The 21,238-nt window shown below is 42.5% G+C and overlaps 1 protein-coding gene across 1 annotated transcript in view; it reads right to left on the reverse strand.

The window, feature by feature from the left end:
* Positions 1-15,760: 15,760 nt before the first annotated feature.
* The window catches only part of LOC117517395 (rho GTPase-activating protein 42-like), a 74,579-nt gene continuing 69,101 nt past the window's right edge, over positions 15,761-21,238 (reverse strand). The window contains 2 exon segments of the mRNA XM_034178399.1: positions 15,761-15,996; positions 16,037-18,972. Coding sequence (XP_034034290.1) covers positions 18,884-18,972 — 89 coding nt within the window. The 3' untranslated portion in view covers positions 15,761-15,996; positions 16,037-18,883.

Consider the following 21,238-nt stretch of genomic DNA (forward strand, 5'->3'; position numbering starts at 1 on the left):
GTAACAGATTTACTACATAATGTAGCAGTCAATAAAAGTTAGTCAGATGTCAGTGTATTTTTTATATATATATATTTCATACACATTGCTGTATCAAAAACTTTTTTTTACTGAAATTTCAGTTCCTGTAGTCATAAGATTTTGACACTGTTTTTTGCATTGCTGTTTGCAGAAGATCATGACAGCGACTGATCAAACGTTACATCATAAAGGCTCAAGCAGACAGAGAAAGTGATGAAATCACTGAAGGTGAGTCCTGCAGTAACAAGCTGCTTCAAATATATCCATCAATACTTTTGCTGAAGTACACCAGAAATCATGGAATTTTTTTTCATTATTATCGTCAGTATTTTTCCTGAATTGTTAATTAAAATTGTATTTATTATACAATTAAAAAAATTACTATAAATTTATGTCATTTAAACTTTTGTACTTGCTTCCAGGTGAATTGAAGGAGATCAAGCAGGACATTTCTAGTTTGCGGTATGAACTTTTGGAGGAGAAAGCACAAAACATGGAGACGCTGGATGGACTGCTGAAGAGACTGGGGCAAATCAGCACACCTTCATAACTCAACATGAACACTAGGTTGGAGTTCGGTGACTTTGCGCCGTCACTGAGATAACAGCGACATAACATCACTACAATACAACAAGAATGTGTCTGTTGTTGACTGGATGTATATGTGTTGTTTTGGTGTTTGTCTTCTTCACATTTGACATCAGAAAGATGGCCTAGTATAAAATGACGAGATGACATGAGACATTCCATGACCCAAACACAAAGAAAGTACAGTTGAGATAATGTATTGAAATTTGTGAATGAAAATTAAATTATACTTAAAATGAATTAAAAAGGCCAATATATTGTGTGAAATAATTCTAACTGCAATCATGTCTTCGGACTTCAAAGATTTTTTTTTTATATTAAAGGAGAATTTTATTACAAGTTGATATACGATATATACGATATACTCGTAGACATCGCACAGTAATTTCAAAATTTTGCATTGAAGTTTCAACCTGCAAAAAATTAGAAATATACACAATTCAGTTTGTTTACTGTTTTTAGCCTGGCCAAGCAACACCCCACACTCATACAATGCAAATAAACAACACTTAAGTAAGTAAATAAATAATAATAACCAAACCGTCTCAATCTCACCTCTTTGCATTGTTACTGATATGCTCATTCTGAACCCTGTCCATCTTTGTCACTCCCAAGGAGTGGTGCAGCATCTTCAGTTCTGCCTGCGCTTTACTAGCACCAGCACCTCTTACATACCATACAACAAGGCTGGCCTTGTAAATGATCTTCTTTGCTTCTCTGCTACAACTCCCATTACTTTGAAAAGTTGACCCAGAGTATTTAAACACATCTACCATCACCATCTCTGCTCCTTGCAACCTTAACGTTCCACAGCACTCTGTCTAACAGCATTGCAGGGAGGTAGTGGTGTAATGGTTTGCATGTTGGACTGGGACACCAGCAATCCAGGTCGCCTCCCGATTGCAGCAGCATGCTCCAAAGTGGTACTTTCAATCAATCAATCAATTTTTTATATAGCGCCAAATCACAACAAACAGTTGCCCCAAGGCGCTCCATATTGCAAGGCAAGGCCATACAATAATTATGTAAACCCCAACGGTCAAAACGACCCCCTGTGAGCAAGCACTTGGCTACAGTGGGAAGGAAAAACTCCCTTTTAACAGGAAGAAACCTCCAGCAGAACCAGGCTCAGGGAGGGGCAGTCTTCTGCTGGGACTGGTTGGGGCTGAGGGAGAGAACCAGAAAAAGACATGCTGTGGAGGGGAGCAGAGATCGATCACTAATGATTAAATGCAGAGTGGTGCATACAGAGCAAAAAGAGAAAGAAACAGTGCATCATGGGAACCCCCCAGCAGTCTACGTCTATAGCAGCATAACTAAGGGATGGTTCAGGGTCACCTGATCCAGCCCTAACTATAAGCTTTAGCAAAAAGGAAAGTTTTAAGCCTAATCTTAAAAGTAGAGAGGGTGTCTGTCTCCCTGATCTGAATTGGGAGCTGGTTCCACAGGAGAGGAGCCTGAAAGCTGAAGGCTCTGCCTCCCATTCTACTCTTACAAACCCTAGGAACTACAAGTAAGCCTGCAGTCTGAGAGCGAAGCGCTCTATTGGGTGATATGGTACTACGAGGTCCCTAAGATAAGATGGGACCTGATTATTCAAAACCTTATAAGTAAGAAGAAGAATTTTAAATTCTATTCTAGAATTAACAGGAAGCCAATGAAGAGAGGCCAATATGGGTGAGATATGCTCTCTCCTTCCAGTCCCTGTCAGTACTCTAGCTGCAGCATTTTGAATTAACTGAAGGCTTTTTAGGGAACTTTTAGGACAACCTGATAATAATGAATTACAATAGTCCAGCCTAGAGGAAATAAATGCATGAATTAGTTTTTCAGCATCACTCTGAGACAAGACCTTTCTGATTTTAGAGATATTGCGTAAATGCAAAAAAGCAGTCCTACATATTTGTTTAATATGCGCTTTGAATGACATATCCTGATCAAAAATGACTCCAAGATTTCTCACAGTATTACTAGAGGTCAGGGTAATGCCATCCAGAGTAAGGATCTGGTTAGACACCATGTTTCTAAGATTTGTGGGGCCAAATACAATAACTTCAGATTTATCTGAGTTTAAAAGCAGGAAATTAGAGGTCATCCATGTCTTTATGTCTGTAAGACAATCCTGCAGTTTAGCTAATTGGTGTGTGTCCTCTGGCTTCATGGATAGATAAAGCTGGGTATCATCTGCGTAACAATGAAAATTTAAGCAATACCGTCTAATAATACTGCCTAAGGGAAGCATGTATAAAGTGAATAAAATTGGTCCTAGCACAGAACCTAGTGGAACTCCATAATTAACTTTAGTCTGTGAAGAAGATTCCCCATTTACATGAACAAATTGTAATCTATTAGACAAATATGATTCAAACCACCGCAGCGCAGTGCCTTTAATACCTATGGCATGCTCTAATCTCTGTAATAAAATTTTATGGTCAACAGTATCAAAAGCAGCACTGAGGTCTAACAGAACAAGCACAGAGATGAGTCCACTGTCCGAGGCCATAAGAAGATCATTTGTAACCTTCACTAATGCTGTTTCTGCACTATGATGAATTCTAAAACCTGACTGAAACTCTTCAAATAGACCATTCCTCTGCAGATGATCAGTTAGCTGTTTTACAACTACCCTTTCAAGACTCTCAACAACAATGCTGGGGAGGAATGAGAGACACATGCCATGGGCCCTTCTGGAAACAAGCTTCGCACTTTTTTTGGCTACCCATGTTAAAGATGATCCTCTTCTTCTTCCTCTTTCACACACATACTCCAGCTCGCTCCTATTGAACTTCATTCACCATCTCTCCAGAGCGTATCTCCACTTTTCGATGTTCATCTCAACCTACTCTCTACTCTCAGTACTGGTGAAATTTAATCTGCAAATTCTTATCTGATCTTGCCCACCACCATTATAAACAAGAAAGGGCTCAAAGCCCATCCTCGACACAATCCCACCTCCACCCTGCTCAGCGTGACACTCTCATTGGAACGACATCTCTGCTATGTTGGCAATGAGGGATAGCTCACCCACTGAGCTCGCCAGACGACTTTTGCCAGACTCTTCAGCGTGCTGCTCTTGTTAGAGCGACAACATACAGAATGTGTTTCTTCCCAGATAGATCTCTTTCACTGCAGCTTCTTGTTCTGACTTTAACATGAAGTTAACACCCAAGTCTTTCATCGCCAACTGTAAATGGTAATCAAAACATTCCAATCGTATCTGTCTGAACTCTTCCACATCAAACTCCATTGTGTCAATGTTTACAATGTGCTTGAGTGATAACAGGCAAAGTTGCTCATAAACTTTAAGTTTCTTAAATGTTTATTATGGCCACTCTTCAGTTAGCTTTATAATTTATTACTGGTAAATTTTAGAATTAATTTAGATGAGATATACTCATTATCTCACAGGAATTATTACAATTATCTGGTAACACAGAATACTAACACAGAATACCCAGAAACTGGCTAGGACAGGGGTGTCTGTAGACCTCAGAGACAGGATTGTATTGAGGCACCAATCTGGAGAAGGAAAAGAAACATTTCAGATCTGGCAACTTGCTTCTGATGGATTGTTTGTTGCTGTGACGCCACTCTGAACTTCACACGGTTGTATACGCTTCTTTTATTTCTGTTTAGCACTCTTCTGGTTATTAATTGTATCTACTCTGAACGTTATTTAACAACAGTCCTGTTGTGAATCGCTAGCAGTTAGCATTTGCTAGCGGTTAGCTTTGGCTAGCTAGGTCGACCCCTCCCCTCTCCTCTCTGTCGTTACTTTTTATAGCTGTTCTTTTTTGCCCATTTAATAGTTCTGTTCATTTTTCAGTCGAACTGCTGTGAATTTTAAGTAATTATTTTACTCCTGGGTAAAATCTTAGGAGCGGCTAGCATTTTCGGTAGCGGTTAGCTTGCGTTAGCTGTTTCGGACCCCCGTCATTTTTCATTTAATTTTTTTACACTCCTGTTAGTTAATTAACTGTTTAGTGTATTTTATAGCTGCTGCTTTTTTACCTGTTTAATACTTCTGTTAGTTTTTCACTGTAACTGCTGTGAATTTTAATAAATTTATTTGCGTCTGTGTGAGCCTTAGGAGTGGTTAGCTTATCCATTATTGGTTAGCTCGTGTATGCTTGGCTACATTCTTGAATTTCTTAGTGCACAAAGTACACTACTAATTCTACTTTACACCCTCCGTAAATCCTGCGTGATGTTGGAAGATAGGGTGGCTGTCTTAGAGAGCTGTGTCCGTAAGTTAGAGCAGCTTCTTAGCTCAGTGGAGTTAGATGGGCACTCCAGGTGAGGTTAGTGTCGTGCCGGCTAGCGAGCCCATTAGCATCAGCTTAGAAACGCTGGCTGTGGAGGTCGGCTTTCTGACTGTGGCTAGGCGGAGGAAGCCCCATAGGGCTTGGTGCCCGGTTGTGGCACCCCGATCACACTCCCCAGTGCGAACTGTGAATCGGTTCTCCCCCTTGGATTTGCCAGATGTGAATTCTCTGAGCCCACAAGTGACTTCCACTCCTGTCTCCAGGCCGAAACACTGGACTTTAGTGATAGGGGATTCTATCACCCGCAAGCCAGGTTACAGGTGCTGGCTGACGTTAAATGTATTCCTGGGGCCAGAGCTCCCGACATTGCAGCTCATCTTAGGGTGCTGACGCTGCAGAAGGGAGATAGATGAAGGAACATGACATGAGATATAGTCACATAGTTATTCCACGTTGGCACCCAATGATATCAGGATGAAGCACTCGGAGGTCACAAAAATGGACATAGAGAGGACTTGTGACCTTGCCAGAAAGATGTGTCGGCATCGATTAATAGTCTCTGGTCCTCTCCCCTCCCGGGGTACTGATGAGGCGTTTAGCAGGCTGACATTGTTAAATAGGTGGCTGGCGGAGTTTTGTAGACAGCAAGGCTTTAGCTTTATTGATAACTGGCCTTCGTTCTGGGGCCGCCGTGGCTTGCTGATGCCGGACGGCCTCCACCCTACTGGGGAAGGCGCCACCATCTTGTCTGCGAACATAGATAGAGCTCTACAGGGAGGGTAAAATTAGGAATCTACAGCAGGCCACGGAGCAGGTGATTAGACACCCTGCAAGGCTTATGCCAAATGTGGGTGTGGAATCCATTAGCTTAGCGGGGAATTATTGCAGAAAATCCACTATGGTGATAGTGCAGTTTATTTGCCAGGGAGGGGAATTTCAACAGGTTGAGACTGTGGCCTGCTTCCGTAGTCGTGTCCATAAAAATCATAGAGGGATATGCTTTCCAAACTTGATACCCATTACTACTCAACAAAAATATAAACGCAACACTTTTGGTTTTGCTCCCATTTTGTATGAGATGAACTCAAAGATCTAAACTTTTCCACTACACAAGACCACCATTTCCCTCAATATTGTTCACAAAACCAGTCTAAATCTGTGATAGTGAGCACTTCTCCTTTGCTGAGATAATCCATCCCACGTCACAGGTGTGGCCATATCAAGATGCTGATTAGACACCATGATTAGTGCACAGGTGTGCCTTAGACGCCCACCATAAAGGCCACTCTGAAGGTGCAGTTTTATCACACAGCACAATGCCACAGATGTCGCAAGATTTGAGGAGGCGTGCAATTGGCATGCTGACAGCAGGAATGTCAACCAGAGCTGTTGCTCGTGTATTGAATGTTCATTTCTCTACCATAAGCCGTCTCCAAAGGCGTTTTAGAGAATTTGGCAGTACATCCAACCAGCCTCACAACCGCAGACCACGTGTAACCACACCAGCCCAGGACTTCCACATCCAGCATGTTCACCTCCAAGATCGTCTGAGACCAGCCACTCAGACAGCTGCTGAAACAATCGGTTTGCATAACCAAAGAATTTCTGCACAAACTGTCAGAAACCGTCTCAGGGAAGCTTATCTGCATGATCGTCGTCCTCATCGGGGTCTCGACCTGACTCCAGTTCGTCGTCGTAACCGACTTGAGTGGGCAAATGCTCACATTCGCTGGCGTTTGGCATGTTGGAGAGGTGTTCTCTTCACGGATGAATCCCGGTTCACACCGTCCAGGGCAGAGATGGCAGACAGCGTGTGTGGCATCGTGTGGGTGAGACGGTTTTCCTGATGTCAGTGTTGTTGATCGGGTGGCCCATGATGGCGGTGGGGTTATGGTATGGGCAGGTGTCTGTTATGGACGAAGAACACAGGTGCATTTTATTGCTGGAATTTGAATGCACAGAGATACCGTGACGAGATCCTGAGGCCCATTGTTGTGCCAACATCCAAGAACATCACCTCATGTGGCAGCAGGATAATGCACGGCCCCATGTTGCAAGGATCTGTACACAATTCTTGGAAGCTGAAAATGTCCCAGTTCTTGCATGGCCGGCATACTCACCGGACATGTCACTCATTGAGCATGTTTGGGATGCTCTGGACCGGCGTATACGACAGCGTGTACCAGTTCCTGCCAATATCCAGCAACTTCACACAGCCATTGAAGAGGAGTGGACCAACATTCCACAGGCCACAATTGACAACCTGATCAACTCTATGTCGAAGGAGATGTGTTGCACTGCATGAGGCAAATGGTGGTCACACCAGATACTGACTGGTATCCCCCCCCAATAAAACAAAACTGCACCTTTCAGAGTGGCCTTTTATTGTGGACAGTCTAAGGCACACCTGTGCACTAATCATGGTGTCTAATCAGCATCTTGGTATGGCACACCTGTGAGGTGGGATGGATTATCTCGGCAAAGGAGAAGTGCTCACTATCACAGATTTAGACTGGTTTGTGAACAATATTTGAGGGAAATGGTGATATTGTGTATGTGGAAAAAAGTTTTAGATCTTTGAGTTCATCTCATACAAAATGGGAGCAAAACCAAAAGTGTTGCGTTTATATTTTTGTTGAGTATATATTGCAGGGGTAGGCAACCTGTTCCAGAAAGAGCCATGAGGGTGCAGGTTTTCTTTGCAGCCACTGACTCCACCAGGTGATTTTACTGATTAATATCACTTGAGCAGATTGGAATCAGTTAATCAGTGAAATCACCTGGTGGAGTCAGTGGCTGCAAAGAAAACCTGCACCCTCATGGCTCTTTCTGGAACAGGTTGCCTACCCCTGCTATAGTGGATGATGTTGAAATTGAGGATGGCCCAGTGGTTGTTCCAGCAATAGCAAAGATTTCGTGTCCTGCTACCTACAACGCGCCGTGGAATGTCTTAAACCTAAACCTACTTCTAGGCATCTTATATATGCTACTCTGGAACCACCCCTAAACCCAAACAGTTCAACTGTCAACCCCACTGAGGTCCTTAGACTGGTCTCATTAACATAATGAAGCAGCAGGACCTTCGTGGCCGGGACGACGGTGTGGATCGAATCTAACGCGCTCACACAAAAAGACCGTTCCTCTACCAGGTCAGCCAAAGGGGGAACTCCCCGTTAGCCAAGCTAGCGGGAATGTCTTTTCAATTTGAGGACCCGGGGACGTTCATCCCGCTACACATCTCCCCCACCATTTTTGACTTCGTCCGAAGTCACAGGTGCAATGTTAGCATACTCTGTGATCCACATTCTTTTTGTGACACAAGATTGAAGCAGCAGAGAACCTTGCGTGGCTGGGACGACGGTGGGGATCGAACCAACGCGGCTCGCACAAAAGACTGTTCCTCTACCAGGTCAGCCAAAGGGGAACTCCCCGTTAGCCAAGCTAGCGGGAACGTCTTTTCAATTGGGACCCGGGACTTTCATCCTGGGCTACAATAAGATCCACTGTCCTCAAAATCATTGTTGATCAATATCTAATTATGATCATCACTTAGATATGATGGGCTATGTGAAACCTGGCTTAAACCTACAGCTGTCCTCCCATTAAATGAGGCCTGCCCACCAGCTTATAATATTAGTCACGTCCCTCGTGATGCGAAGCAAGGCGTGGGTGTTGCTCTTATTTATAAAATCTAGGTTTAGCTTATTAGCTGTTGGGGTTACAAATATCACTCGTTTGAGCATCTGATTCTCCGCTCTGCTCAGGATATAACACATTGCCAAGGTCAGAAGAATAAAAATCAGTCGTATTACGTTGTCACTGTATACGAGGTCTGTTAGAAAAGTATCTGACCTTATTATTTTTTTCAAAAACCATATGGATTTGAATCACGTGTGATTACATCAGACATGCTGAACCCTCGTGGGCATGCAAGAGTTTTTTTCATGCCTGTCGGTTACGTCATTTCCACCTGTGGGCAGTCTTTGAGTGAGGGAGTCCGCCCACCCCTCTCGTCGATTTTTCATTGTTTAAGAATGGCTCAGAGACTGCCTGCTATTGATAAAAAATTTTCAAAAGCTGTAAGGCACAACTGAGTGGACACCATTCGATAAATTCAGCTGGTTTTTGGTAAAAATTTTAAGGGCTGATGAGAGATTTTGGTCTGGTAGTGTCGCTTTAAAGACGGCCCACGGCGCCTGACGGCGATCTGCGCTTTGAGGCAGCAGCCTCTCGCCGTTTCAAGTTGAAAACTTCCACATTTCAGGCTCTGTTGACCCAGGAAGTCGTCAGAGAACAGAGAACTTTCAGAAGAAGTCGGCATGAGGAGTTTATTCGGACATTCCATTGTTAATGGACATTTGTTGTAATGAAAGAACGTGCGTGCAGAGTCGCATGTCGGTCCGGACCCGACCGCGGGGGGGTCGCGACAGGAAAAACACCTCCGTTGGAAACCTTAACGGGCAAGTTGGAACATGCCCAAGCTGTTAAACAATTTCTCAGTTACTCACTTGTTGAAAGCCATCAAAAGCCGCCTAATTTTACAAATGGTTTTCAACACGGAGGTGTTTTTCCTGTCGCGGCACACACAGATTCGCCGAGTCGTCACGGAAACGACTTGGCGAATTTGCGTGCACGTCTTTCATTACAAAATGTCCTTAAACAGTGGAATGTCCACATAAAGTCATCATGCCGGCCTCATCTGAATCTTCTCTGTTCTCTCACGACATCCTGGTGAATTAAGCCTTAAATTAGGATGTTTTCAGCTTGAAAAGGCCGACGACGGCGCCTGGAAGCGCTGCGCGATGTCCCGCTCCGTGGGAAGTCCTTACAGCGACAGAAACACCCCATAATCTCTCATCAGCCGTTAACTTTTCACAGAAAACCAGCTTAAATTCTCGAATAGTGTCCCACTCGGATATTCCTCACAGGTCCAGAAAAAATTTTGATAAAGCAACGCACGCCGTCTCGAGCAGCGTGTGAAACAAAGGAATTCAGCCGAGAGGGCTGGACCACATCTCACTCAAGGCCTGCCCACAGGAAAAAACGCGTGAAAAAAACTCACGCATGCGCACGAAGGTTCAAGCATGATTGGTGTAATCGCACATCATTCAAATCATATAGTTAAAAAAAAACAGTGTCAGTTTCTTATCTAATACACCTCGTATAGGCCCTCCTGGCCCATATTCTGAATTCTTAGATGAATTTGGTGCATTCATCTCTAACTTGTCAACTAGTGTAGATACATTCTGATCATTGGTGACTTTAACATGATAGAAATAAGCCTTCTGATCCCCTCTGCAAATCATTTATGAAATTGTGGCTGCATTAGGATGTTCGGCAATGCATTCGTATTCGACGTACATTAGTGGAAATACCCTGGATCTGGTTCTCGCACGTGGTATTGCTGTCACGAATACTGACATCATGCCTCTTACATCAGTGGTGTCTGATCACTCATTAAGTTTACAGTTTCACTGCCATATTTAGTGGAACAACAACCTATATATCATTACGCGATGCATCAACTTGTCAACTAAGACTGAACTCGAAGCTAGACTGCCTGCATGTCTTAGCTTCACATTTGACAAATACCCAGTCAGTAGACAGACAGAAGTGGATAGTTTTAAACTCATTGCTCCAAACTACACTCGACATAATTGCACCACCTGTGCTAAAACCGCTCTCCCCCAAAATCACAGTCACCTTGGTCAATGATTATCTGTGTGACCTCAAGCATAAAGCAAGAGGTCTAGAACGGAAATGGCATCGTTCAAAATTAGAAGTATTTCACCTTTCGTGGCGTGATGCTATCTTAGACTATAAGCATGCATTACCGACTACGAAGTGGACTTACTACTCTGATTTGATCAACAAAAACAAGCATAACTCAAAGTTCTTGTTCGACACGGTGGCAACAATTGTGCATGGACAACCACCTGTAGTTCGCTTTCCTTGACAGCCAAGATTTCCTGGATTACTTGGGAAGAAAAATAAAGGCATCAAGGTTAAACATATCCCGCATGCCTTAACCCAGCCACTACACCCTGCTATTGAGGTTGGCGCCACTACTGAGGTATTACCTAGATTTACAGAATTTGATAGTATCTCACTAGGCATGCTGACAAAACTTGTAATGTCAACAAAAAGCACAACCTCTTTATTTGATCCTATACCAACAAAACTGTTTAAGGACCTGTGGCCCACTCTTGGGCCGACTGTGCTGGAAATTATTAATCTTTCTGTAACTTCTGGATCTGTTCCTAAATGTTTCAAATCTGCAGTGATTAAACCATTACTTAAGAAACCTAATCTTGACCCTAGTGTATTGACAAACTATCGGCCGATATCAAATCTATAATTTTTCTCTAAAATTCTGGAAAAAGTGGTGTCATAGCAGCTCATAGACTATCTTACTGAGAATAATCTCTTTGAGCCACTGCAGTCTGCTTTTAGAAAATATCATTCCACAGAGACAGCTCTCACTAAAGTGGTGAATGATCTTCTGCTTCAGTAGCGGTCCTAGAGTGATTTACTCCCCGGGCGAAACCCCCCGCATGCACCCCCCCCCCCCCCCCCCCCCCCCCCCCCCCCCCGCGCACAACTAACGTGGCCACCACCCAATGAAAACACTAACTTCATCCAGAACACCCACAATCCCACAATTAACTCACAACAGCTATTTTCAAGACAAATTTCCAGTTTTAATGACTACTGCAAATAACAAACACAAAGAAATTGGCACAGTCTAATGTGTCATCATCCATAGACTTATCTGCAATGATCATCTCAAAAGTTTGCAGGAGGGCATCATAATTGTTTGCCCCAGTGCTCACTATCCGTGATGTGAAATTCCATTGAGTAGGAGCATTTCTGGGCAACCTTGAGCAGCCTAAGACTCAAGAAAGAACATCCTCTTTGTGGATTTTGAGAAAAATGTGGCAAACCCAGAGAGTGATACAAAAAAATATCTGCACGTCAGATAAGCATTTAGCCCAATGAGACAGAACTAGATTCAGTCTGTGTGCATAGCAATGCACAAACATTGCACTGGGGGCTAGTGCTTTAACTTTGGCCTGCAAACATTGAGAGCTGAAGCCATGACAGCAGCCATGGCTTCTTCGTAAGGAAGACTATCAAATGGCTTCGCCAAAATCCGGTCCCACAACATTCAAATGGTCTGCCATTATGTGCAGCTTGCTACCTAGCTAGCTCGCTAGCTGGACTGGCGCGAGGCTAGTGTGAAGTTTGTCCGCCTGTGAGTGCTTGTGACGGTGGAGGAGCTCAGCAGCACCGCTGCTCGGTGGGACAGAAACTGCGATAGAAGTTAGAAAGAGTGATAGAAGTCAGTCTCCAACCCAGCAGCTACAAAAAAAAAAAAAAAACCCCACCAGAAATAGAAGCTTGATTTGTCGCTAGTCGTTTTTAACAAAGAAAATGCCGCTAAGAGGATTAGGAAAGTCTCCGGTTCAACTCAGAGAAGAATGAAAATGCTCCCACAGATGTTTACACCAAAAGATTGCTGACTCGCTCATTTCGCTGTCAATCAAAAAGGGATTCAGCCTCAGACAGATCATCCCATCATCATGCAGAAGCTGAGTGTCCGGGCCGGCCGAGGCCAGCCCACTGCCCCATAGACCCCCAGACACCGCTGAGCGACAAAGCCCAGTATTTATCCAATGACTGTCTCGTTTCGCTGCAGTCTTTGCTTCGCTACTGTTTATAGCACTGTGAAACTGCGGAATGAGTGAGAGGAAAGCCGCCATGGGACGGGAAGGTGGGGGCGCCGCTCTGCCGTAACGTAACGTAACCATGAACCCCTCCGTCAGGACAACCCCCCCACCCCATTTTTTTGACCATTTTTTTTTTTCCACACGGTCGTGCCGCCCCCCCCCGCGATGCCGCCCCGGGTGACTGCCCGGTCGGCCCACCTCCAGGACCGCCCCTTTTCTGCTTACAATGGATTAGGACACCACTACGGTTCTGTTGCTGTTAGAACTCAGTGCTGCATTTGATACAATGGATCATCATATTCTACTTGATAGGCTGGAAAATCATTTTGGGATTACTGGGAGTGCCCTTGCATGGCTGACGTCTACTTGACCAGCAGTCGTTCTGTGTTTTGTACAGTAACACTACCTCTAACTTAGTGACATGAAATTTGGGGTTCCACAGGGGTCTGTCTTAGGCCGCCTGCTTTTCTCCCTTTATAAGCACCCCTTGGGCACATATTGCGGCGTTTTGGGATTACCTTCCCTGCTATGCAGATGATACTCAGTTATATATGCCGATACCTGCTGTAATCTTGTTCACATAAAATCCTTAGAAGATTGCTTTGCAGCAGTGAGAAGTTGGATGTCTAGAAACTTCCTACTTTTAACTCTGATAAGACTGAAATGAGGTTCTTGGTCTAGTGAGACATTGGCATCAATTTGACCAGTTAGCGCTCAGCCTCGGCTCGTGTGTCATACATCACACTGACAAAGTGAGGAACCTTGGGGTAATTTTTGATCCTTCATTGTCCTTTGGCCTCCACATCAGAATAGTACTAGAACTGCTTTTTTCCCCACCTGCGAAATATAGCGAAGAGTCGTCCATCCTGTCTATGGCTGATGCTGAGACCCTGATTCCATGCATTTATCTCTTCTAGATTGAACTACTGCAATGTTGTATTTTCTGGTTTACCGCAGTCTAGCATTAGGGGTCTCCAATTGGTTCAAAATGCTGCAGCCAGAGTTTTGACACAAAGCAGAAAGTTCGACATTGCATCCATTTTGGCATCCCTTCACTGGCATCCTGTCCCAGTGAGATCAGATTTTAAGGTTCTGCTACTAACCTATAAAATTATTCATGGACTGGCACCTCCCTACCTAGCTGACCTAATTAAACCTTACGTACCGGCCCAGGCATTACATTCTCAGGGTGCAGGACTACTTTGTGTCCCTAAGGTGAATAAGAAGTCTGCGGGTCACAGAGCTTTCTCTTATCGTGCCCCTGTTCTGTGGAATGATCTCCCTGCATCAATAAAACAGTCAGATTTTGTGGAGATTTTCAAGTCAAGACTTAAGACACACTTATTTTCCCTTTCATATGGCTAGCAACTGGTTACAGTTTTGTTTTACGCTTTTTTACTCTTTTAATTCATTTATTAGTAATTGGAGCGGGCTGCGGCCTCAACTTTACCTAAATTCTGGGGTCTTTTAGTGAAGTTTAGGGCTAGTGGCTGGCGATCACCTTAGTATTTCTCTGTTTTTCTTGTTGTTTAATGCTGGCAAATTATAGTTGTTTTTTTTTGTCTTTCTGATGCCTGATTCTGTTTTTTCTCTCTGTTTAAAGTGCAGCTCCATCCGAGATGGGAGTTGTATTCGTGTTGGCGATCCTCCTGTCCTGTGCGCCAATAGCATTTCTTGTACATTCGTCCGTGAATTGTTCTGTAAATTATGTTTTAGCATGGCCCAAGCAGAGGGTCACCCCTTTGAGTCTGGTCTGCTTGAGGTTTCTTCCTCAGAGGGAGTTTTCCTTACCACTGTTGTTCTGGGGGTGTAGGTTAGACCTTACCTGTGTGAAGCGCTTTGAGGCAACTCTGTTGTGATTTGGCGCTATATATAAATGAAAATAAATTGAAATTGTGAGCAACGAGGGCCGAGACACTGCAGGTTTTCGTTACTACCAATCACCTCAGCAGTAGAGGTGGGCGATACCGGGAATTTTGGTATTGATCTGATACCAAGTAAATACAGGCCCAGTATCGCTGTTATTGATACCGATACTTTTTCATATTTAAGCTTCATAGATCCAAAGGATTCAAAAGACCTAGGATAGAATTTCGCCAAACATTGTACGTGACAACAAAATACTTTATCACAATCAACATTTTTGTTAAATCACTCAACACAACTTAAAATCTCCTGAGGTAGAGGGCTGACAAACCACAATACAAGGGTGCGCTGCTCCGTGTTGTGTGACACAGCGCAGCGCTGCTCTTACAGAGTAGACTTTGATGAATCTGCGTGCGCTTGAGTATCGATCTTTTTACACGAGGATCGTTCAATATCAATACCAGCGTTGGTATCGATATTAGGATCAATCCGCCCACCTCTACTCAGCAGGTGGCTTGCTGATGAGCTTATGCTTTATTATGGACTAATTTGACCCTCAACAAGATAAGATGGCACCATGAGTCATGTGACTGATTTTTTTTTTTTTTTTTTGACTCGTCATGTCACTCTCTCTAATAAAGGCACTCTAGTCATAATCCCCGCAGGGCACCAGTCTGACACAGGTTACCTCCCCAGCCAGACAAGGCCAGTACTCACTACACACTGGGAGCAACTTGGGGATTAAGGACCCTGCCCAAGAGCCCTAAGTGATTGTCTGGTCTGGCTGGGATTTGAACCGAGGATCCTGCTAAATATAGCATGGGCAAGATTTTAACCTAGGTCTAGATCTTGGCAGGCCAGTTCTTTATCCATTCAGCCACATACTCTACATAAGCTTGTTGTAAATACAAAAGCACACTATGTCACTCTTTCTGGCCTTCTCTATTCTTCTCCATCAGCACTTAGACATTGTATCCTATATTTTCTTGGTATAAAACTTTATCATATACCTATACCTGAGACGCCAATATGATTGGATAAAACACTAACAATAAATAGCAATACAACCTTGGGATATTTTCACGGGACCGGTAATAGTTTCATCACACCACGAATAAAATCCACAAAATGATGTCACCTTGGTAATCAGCCAATCCTACATATGTTTGTGACATCACGGCACGTGCGGAGTTGTTGTTGTTTACTCAGACGAACACGATGGCCACCCTGGTCCCCCCCCCCCCCACCCCCCCAGCCACTCCCTCATACCAAAAACCTGCACATACAATAAAGAAAATGATGCTGTTTAATCTCCAAAGTAGAAACAAAGATTTAAAACATGAACAAAATTAAGTCAAAAATGTAAAAACACAATCTGTAATGCATACCAATTATCCCTGTTAATATCTTTAACATATTACACAGTTAAATAATCACTTTTGCAGCAGTGTCTTTAGAAGTCACATACCAGTTAGTGGAATAATGGTCACATGTAAAAATGGTGATGAGCTCTGTTACACCTGTGTCTAGATGGTAAACTTGTAATGAGTCCATACTGTGGAAAACCTAGAGCACGAGCACAAAAGAACACTCCATGGGTGACTCCATCAGAAGGTGACTGAAGAGCATGTGTCAGGAACAGACACAAGAAAACATCTCTCACCAACTCTAACTTTGAGGTCAGTGAAAACAATCATTAATAAATGGGAAGCGTTTGGCCTTGCTGCAAATTTGCATAGAGGAAGTTTTCCTCAAAATCTGAGTAACTGCAAAGAGACTAGAGAGGGAAACCACCAAACACCCACAACAGAAAGTGGATACAAGCTTCAGCGGTTGTGATTGGACAGACTGTGCATACAACCAGCTGTTGCCAGGTTTGGTCACCAATTACGGCTTTGTGGAAAACTGGAACTGGAGAACCATTGTTTAAAAGAAGACATATTAAATCTGTGCTTGAGTTTGCCAGAAGGTGTGTTAGAAACTATAAAGACAACTAGAAGAAAGTTCAGATGAGACCAAATGACATCATTTTAGATGTAAGGCCAAATGCCTGTTTGGTGAAAAGCAAATGCTGCATGCCACCATCCCAGCAATGGAGCATGGTGTTGGCAGCAATACGCTGTGCTGATGCTTCTCTGTTTCTTGTGTGATTCTTCTTAGGATACACAGTAACATGAATGTAGCAGTAAAGCACATGAATTGCACATGAAACCCAATGGCATCTACAAGAAACCTGAAAAATGGGAAGTTTGTTTAACAAGCAATAATGATGATCTTAAAGCCAAATCAGAAATCATGTTAAGTTAATTTACTGTCAGGACATTAACTCAAAACAAACTTGGAAGACTACCTGGCTGCTAAATACTTTCATATTTAAATTTTTTAAAAATATTTTTTATTTAATTTGTCGCAGATCATATTGTAGATATGTCTTCATGTTTTCAAGAGTAAAGAGCATGTATTTGTAACATTAATGTACTAGAGCTCTTGGTAGAACACTTGTATCTGCATTGATGGAAAATGTCCACCAGGTGGAGTATAAAAAATGGATGGAAGGATGTTGCTCCATTTCAAGAAACTTGAGTACAGGACTGCTGTGGGACACTGCCAACGCCGACCAACCTGTTGCTTATATTAGTAGATTAAGAAAATTAAAGAATTGTTTTTATTTTGATATGGTGTCATAAAACACTGAAAACAAAAAAGCCCAAAGGAGGTGAATATTCTTTACAGGAACTGCAGTCACACATAACATGTAACATTTCATTAATGCTAGTTAACAATGAAAATTTGTGACACCTGTTCAGTGAGGAAAAAGAGGCAAACTGGTTTTAAGAATTTGAAAGTAAATGCAAAAATGCAAAAGAATGACAGCAGGATTTAAGAAGAAGGAGCAAAATACAGTTAAAAACTGTAAAACTGTATATACCACTTCAGAGCATGGAGTGGTATATTAGAAAAAATGGAGCATCATCTTATCTCTCACTCCATTTGAGAGGTACTGAACCAATTCATGCCATACATCCGACTTTAATTTCACAGCTGGCTAATGCATCTTGAAATAAATAATTTATGCTTGAATATCGATTTGTCTGCTCAGTTATTTTGATGCCAGACTATAGTTTAAGTTAAAATTAAAATACATGCAGACTGTTTTCTGTTTTAGAGTGAGCAGTGATTGATTTTACTGGAGCAGGAGGAAAACTGACTGGAGCAGGATGCAATAATGAGTGGAATGGAATGCAGCAGCTGTGAGAGGGGGAGTGCTCACACACTGGCAAAAAAGCATATGGCAAAAGTAAGTGATGTGCACATCTGGGTACAACATGCAGTGATTGGGACCTATAGTTCTCTGAACAGAAGCCTCCTCCTGATTCTCCTCTGCAACATAAATCCCATAATAAAACAAGTCGGGCTGTTCAACAGAAGACAGTTCTGAGATGTTAAAAGATACATTTTTTGCTTTGTGGAGAAGTTTGGTGTTAACTGCAATAACACGGGAGTAGCACATAAATTGCATGGTGTAGCACTGTGCGCATGTGCACAAGCACTCCCATAAGGGACTCAACTGTAATCGAGTGTGTTTGGCAATAAGAGACAATACTCTGCAATCATGCATTATACTTGTTCATAAGCGATCATATAATAGTAGGAAATACAAAACTTGCCCCTTATTTTAATAAAACGGTTCCTCAATTTTGAAATGGAAATTGGGGACAAAAATCTGCAAAGCAAGACAGGTCACCAGGGATGCACTGATGTTAAAAGCAGCACCATGCATTGATGATAATACTGAGTTTTTCAGGCCACACACACACACACGTGATCAATATACAATAAATACCATTTCTTTGTTGCAATTCTCATGTTTTTGCCGGCTAATACAGTCATGGCTTCCAACTAACAATGTGATTTTTAGTCACAGCCTCATTTTACCTTTCACATAAAAAGAAAATAAGTTCTATTCAGTTCAACACAGAGATGACTACTGATTTCAACATAATGGAAACCAACTCTGGCATCTGATTGGTGCTTCCCCCATTATTTTAAAAATACATAAATTACCAGCATTTATATTTCACTGAAATGTCAATTTTCGTCTGGTGTATCTTGGTACAGGTAGGTGTATGTACAGTGATCCTACATAATAACTTTAAAAACATGTATAAATGGAAAATTTACACATTTTAACATCTGCCATGTTATATGTTGGTTACGTAATAATAACAACAACTCAGATGGTTCAGATATACATACAGTTTTCACATTAATTCATATCCAGCTGAAGTAGACGTTCATGCTATTCAGTGGTAACTGTCACAGTTATATGATCATTTTTGTCTTCCATCATCAGCACAGAATATTACTTTATGCACTCGAGCTCACTTGTATGTAAAAACAGATCAGAGGTTTTCAGATGTATGTGATGTAGTTTTCTGGAATGAGTCCTGTTTTGCCGTTGTATGTTGCTTGAAGCCAGCCGGGTTCCACAGACGGATATACTGCAGACAGAAACAACTCACCTCAGTAAGTATGATAACAAGGTTTTAAAATAATTTGAGCCTTAAAGCAGAAGCTCATAATGTCACTGTGACATGTAGACTTCATGGAGACTTTTATTTTGTAATCAGATCAACATTTCTTCAAACATAAACATTAGGTTAAAGCACCAGAAATGTGTAGAATTGCTGATGAAAAATCATTGATGAAAAATAATTTAAAAAGACTTTGTGCTTTAACTCATTATATATACTTAGGATAAGACCTCCCACCCCACCCCATGCTGTACATGTTGAGACAATAAAAGTAAAGCAATACATTTTGGTCAAAAATATTTTGCAGAAATTGTTCAAAAGAAATTTGTTTTATGACCAAAATATAATGGATAGAATGTATTAACTTCAAGAAAGAGATTATTTTATTTTTTGTTTGTTTTGGCGGCGGCGGGGGGTGGGGGGGGGGGGGGGGTGTATTAACAGAGTTAAATGTGCCTAATCAATGAGTATTGAAAAGTAAAAAAAAATGTTTTATATTAACCTTAGAAGCACCTTAATCAGAAACTGAAAATAAATATTGAACACATGACAGATAAGAAATAATCAATGGTCCAATAAAAGCAGGGTTTTGAACCAGAATTTTTTCCCAACTGGTTCGTTCTGATCAGAAATCGTATTTTAGGGCCCCTTCACGCCTTGTACATGTGTCGCTACAACTATTTGAGCACACCAGCAGCCCTGTGAGAGCCCATTCGATCCCTCTCACGGCAGGTGTTGGCCAAATTCCAGGTGACACATACGAACATCCAATACCACTTGTCCAGCACCTAGGAAATGTGTGGCCATTTACGCATTCAGCAAGAAAATAGTGAGCAGGCAATCACTTTCGAGCTGGCTGTGAAATTTGTGTAAGTGCCCCCATGACTACGGTGTTGCCAAGCAACACACGTGGCGTGCCAGAGTCTCAGCTTTCCCCTCAATACATGTGGCGTGGGTGTGTATCGCACGTGTGTCACGCCCCCCCCAACACGTGGTGTGCGGGGGCGGGGCACACTTGCATGACATGCTGGTATTTGCTACCCACTGACTGGCTCAGCAGCAAAAGTTACAGTCCTTACATGACCATAACCATAACAATAACTCTTAACCATAAACATAACAAGGCTGTGCTACGTATCAATGTTATTAATGCGGCTACGTACAAATGGCCACTTCCTAAAACTATTATACTGAGTAAAAATAAAGTCATAATCTGACCTGTTGGGTTATTTCAGTCAGATTCATCACCACAGCCTGATGAGAAGACATTCTTGTTTTGGAAAACAACGCTGGGGAAATACTTTAATTCCTTATTGTGGAAATTACTGAAGAAAGAGGTTCCCCAGTGTTTGTCTGCTCTGGGCGTGTTTCTCAGCCTCAACCAGAGAACTCCAGCGCTTTGTCAACAACAAAGTCAACAACAGAAAATAAGTTATTTTAAAAGATAAAATATATTTCCACCAGCCATTTCACATATGTTCAGCGGTCTGCTCGCGAAAAAAATAAATCCCATTTGATTCACCAAGGCAAAAAAAAAGAAAAAAAGAAGCAAAATAATAACCTGAAAAAATGCAGTGTTTTTAAAGAAGTCCGTCAATATTGTTTGCTCCTTGTGCATTTCTCAGCATGAAACACAGTACGACAATGCTTTGTCCCACCACCAACATCCAAAATAAATGACAGGCAAAAGTAAACCGCATCAAGTCTTGTTCTTCTGTTGAGTTTATTGGTGGTTTACAAACTGACATGATGCATTACGGCCACCAACTGTTTGGGTGTAGAGCATCAATAGAGTGTGACGTCCTCACCAGGGGCCTTGTGTACAAAGGCTGTGTATGCACAAAAATGTAGTGTACAACTGTCTGCATGCTAACATTCAGATATATCAAAAGTAATCAGAGTGATGTGCACACCAGAGACACACTTATCAGCAATTGACACACCCACATGTTTGCAAATATATGAGTGGATATACAGTAAAAGCATGTGCAAAGTGATGAAGAAAATGGTACCAACAATGACTGTGTTAGCGTTGTTAGAGGACCTTGTAAATGGTGCAATCCAATGTGAGCGTGTACTGAGGGAATGCAAGGAGTTAGAACGGAAAATGGTGAGGAGCCAGGGGTTGTCTGTGCCAACACAGGTGCTGACCACGTAGGGCTTCCTGGCAACGGGGCATTCCAGCTGGCCGACTGGTCAGGAGTGTGCCAGTCAACCTTGAACTGAGCCATGC

This window comes from Thalassophryne amazonica, chromosome 9, assembly GCF_902500255.1.
Source record: "Thalassophryne amazonica chromosome 9, fThaAma1.1, whole genome shotgun sequence".
Classification (NCBI taxonomy): domain Eukaryota; kingdom Metazoa; phylum Chordata; class Actinopteri; order Batrachoidiformes; family Batrachoididae; genus Thalassophryne; species Thalassophryne amazonica.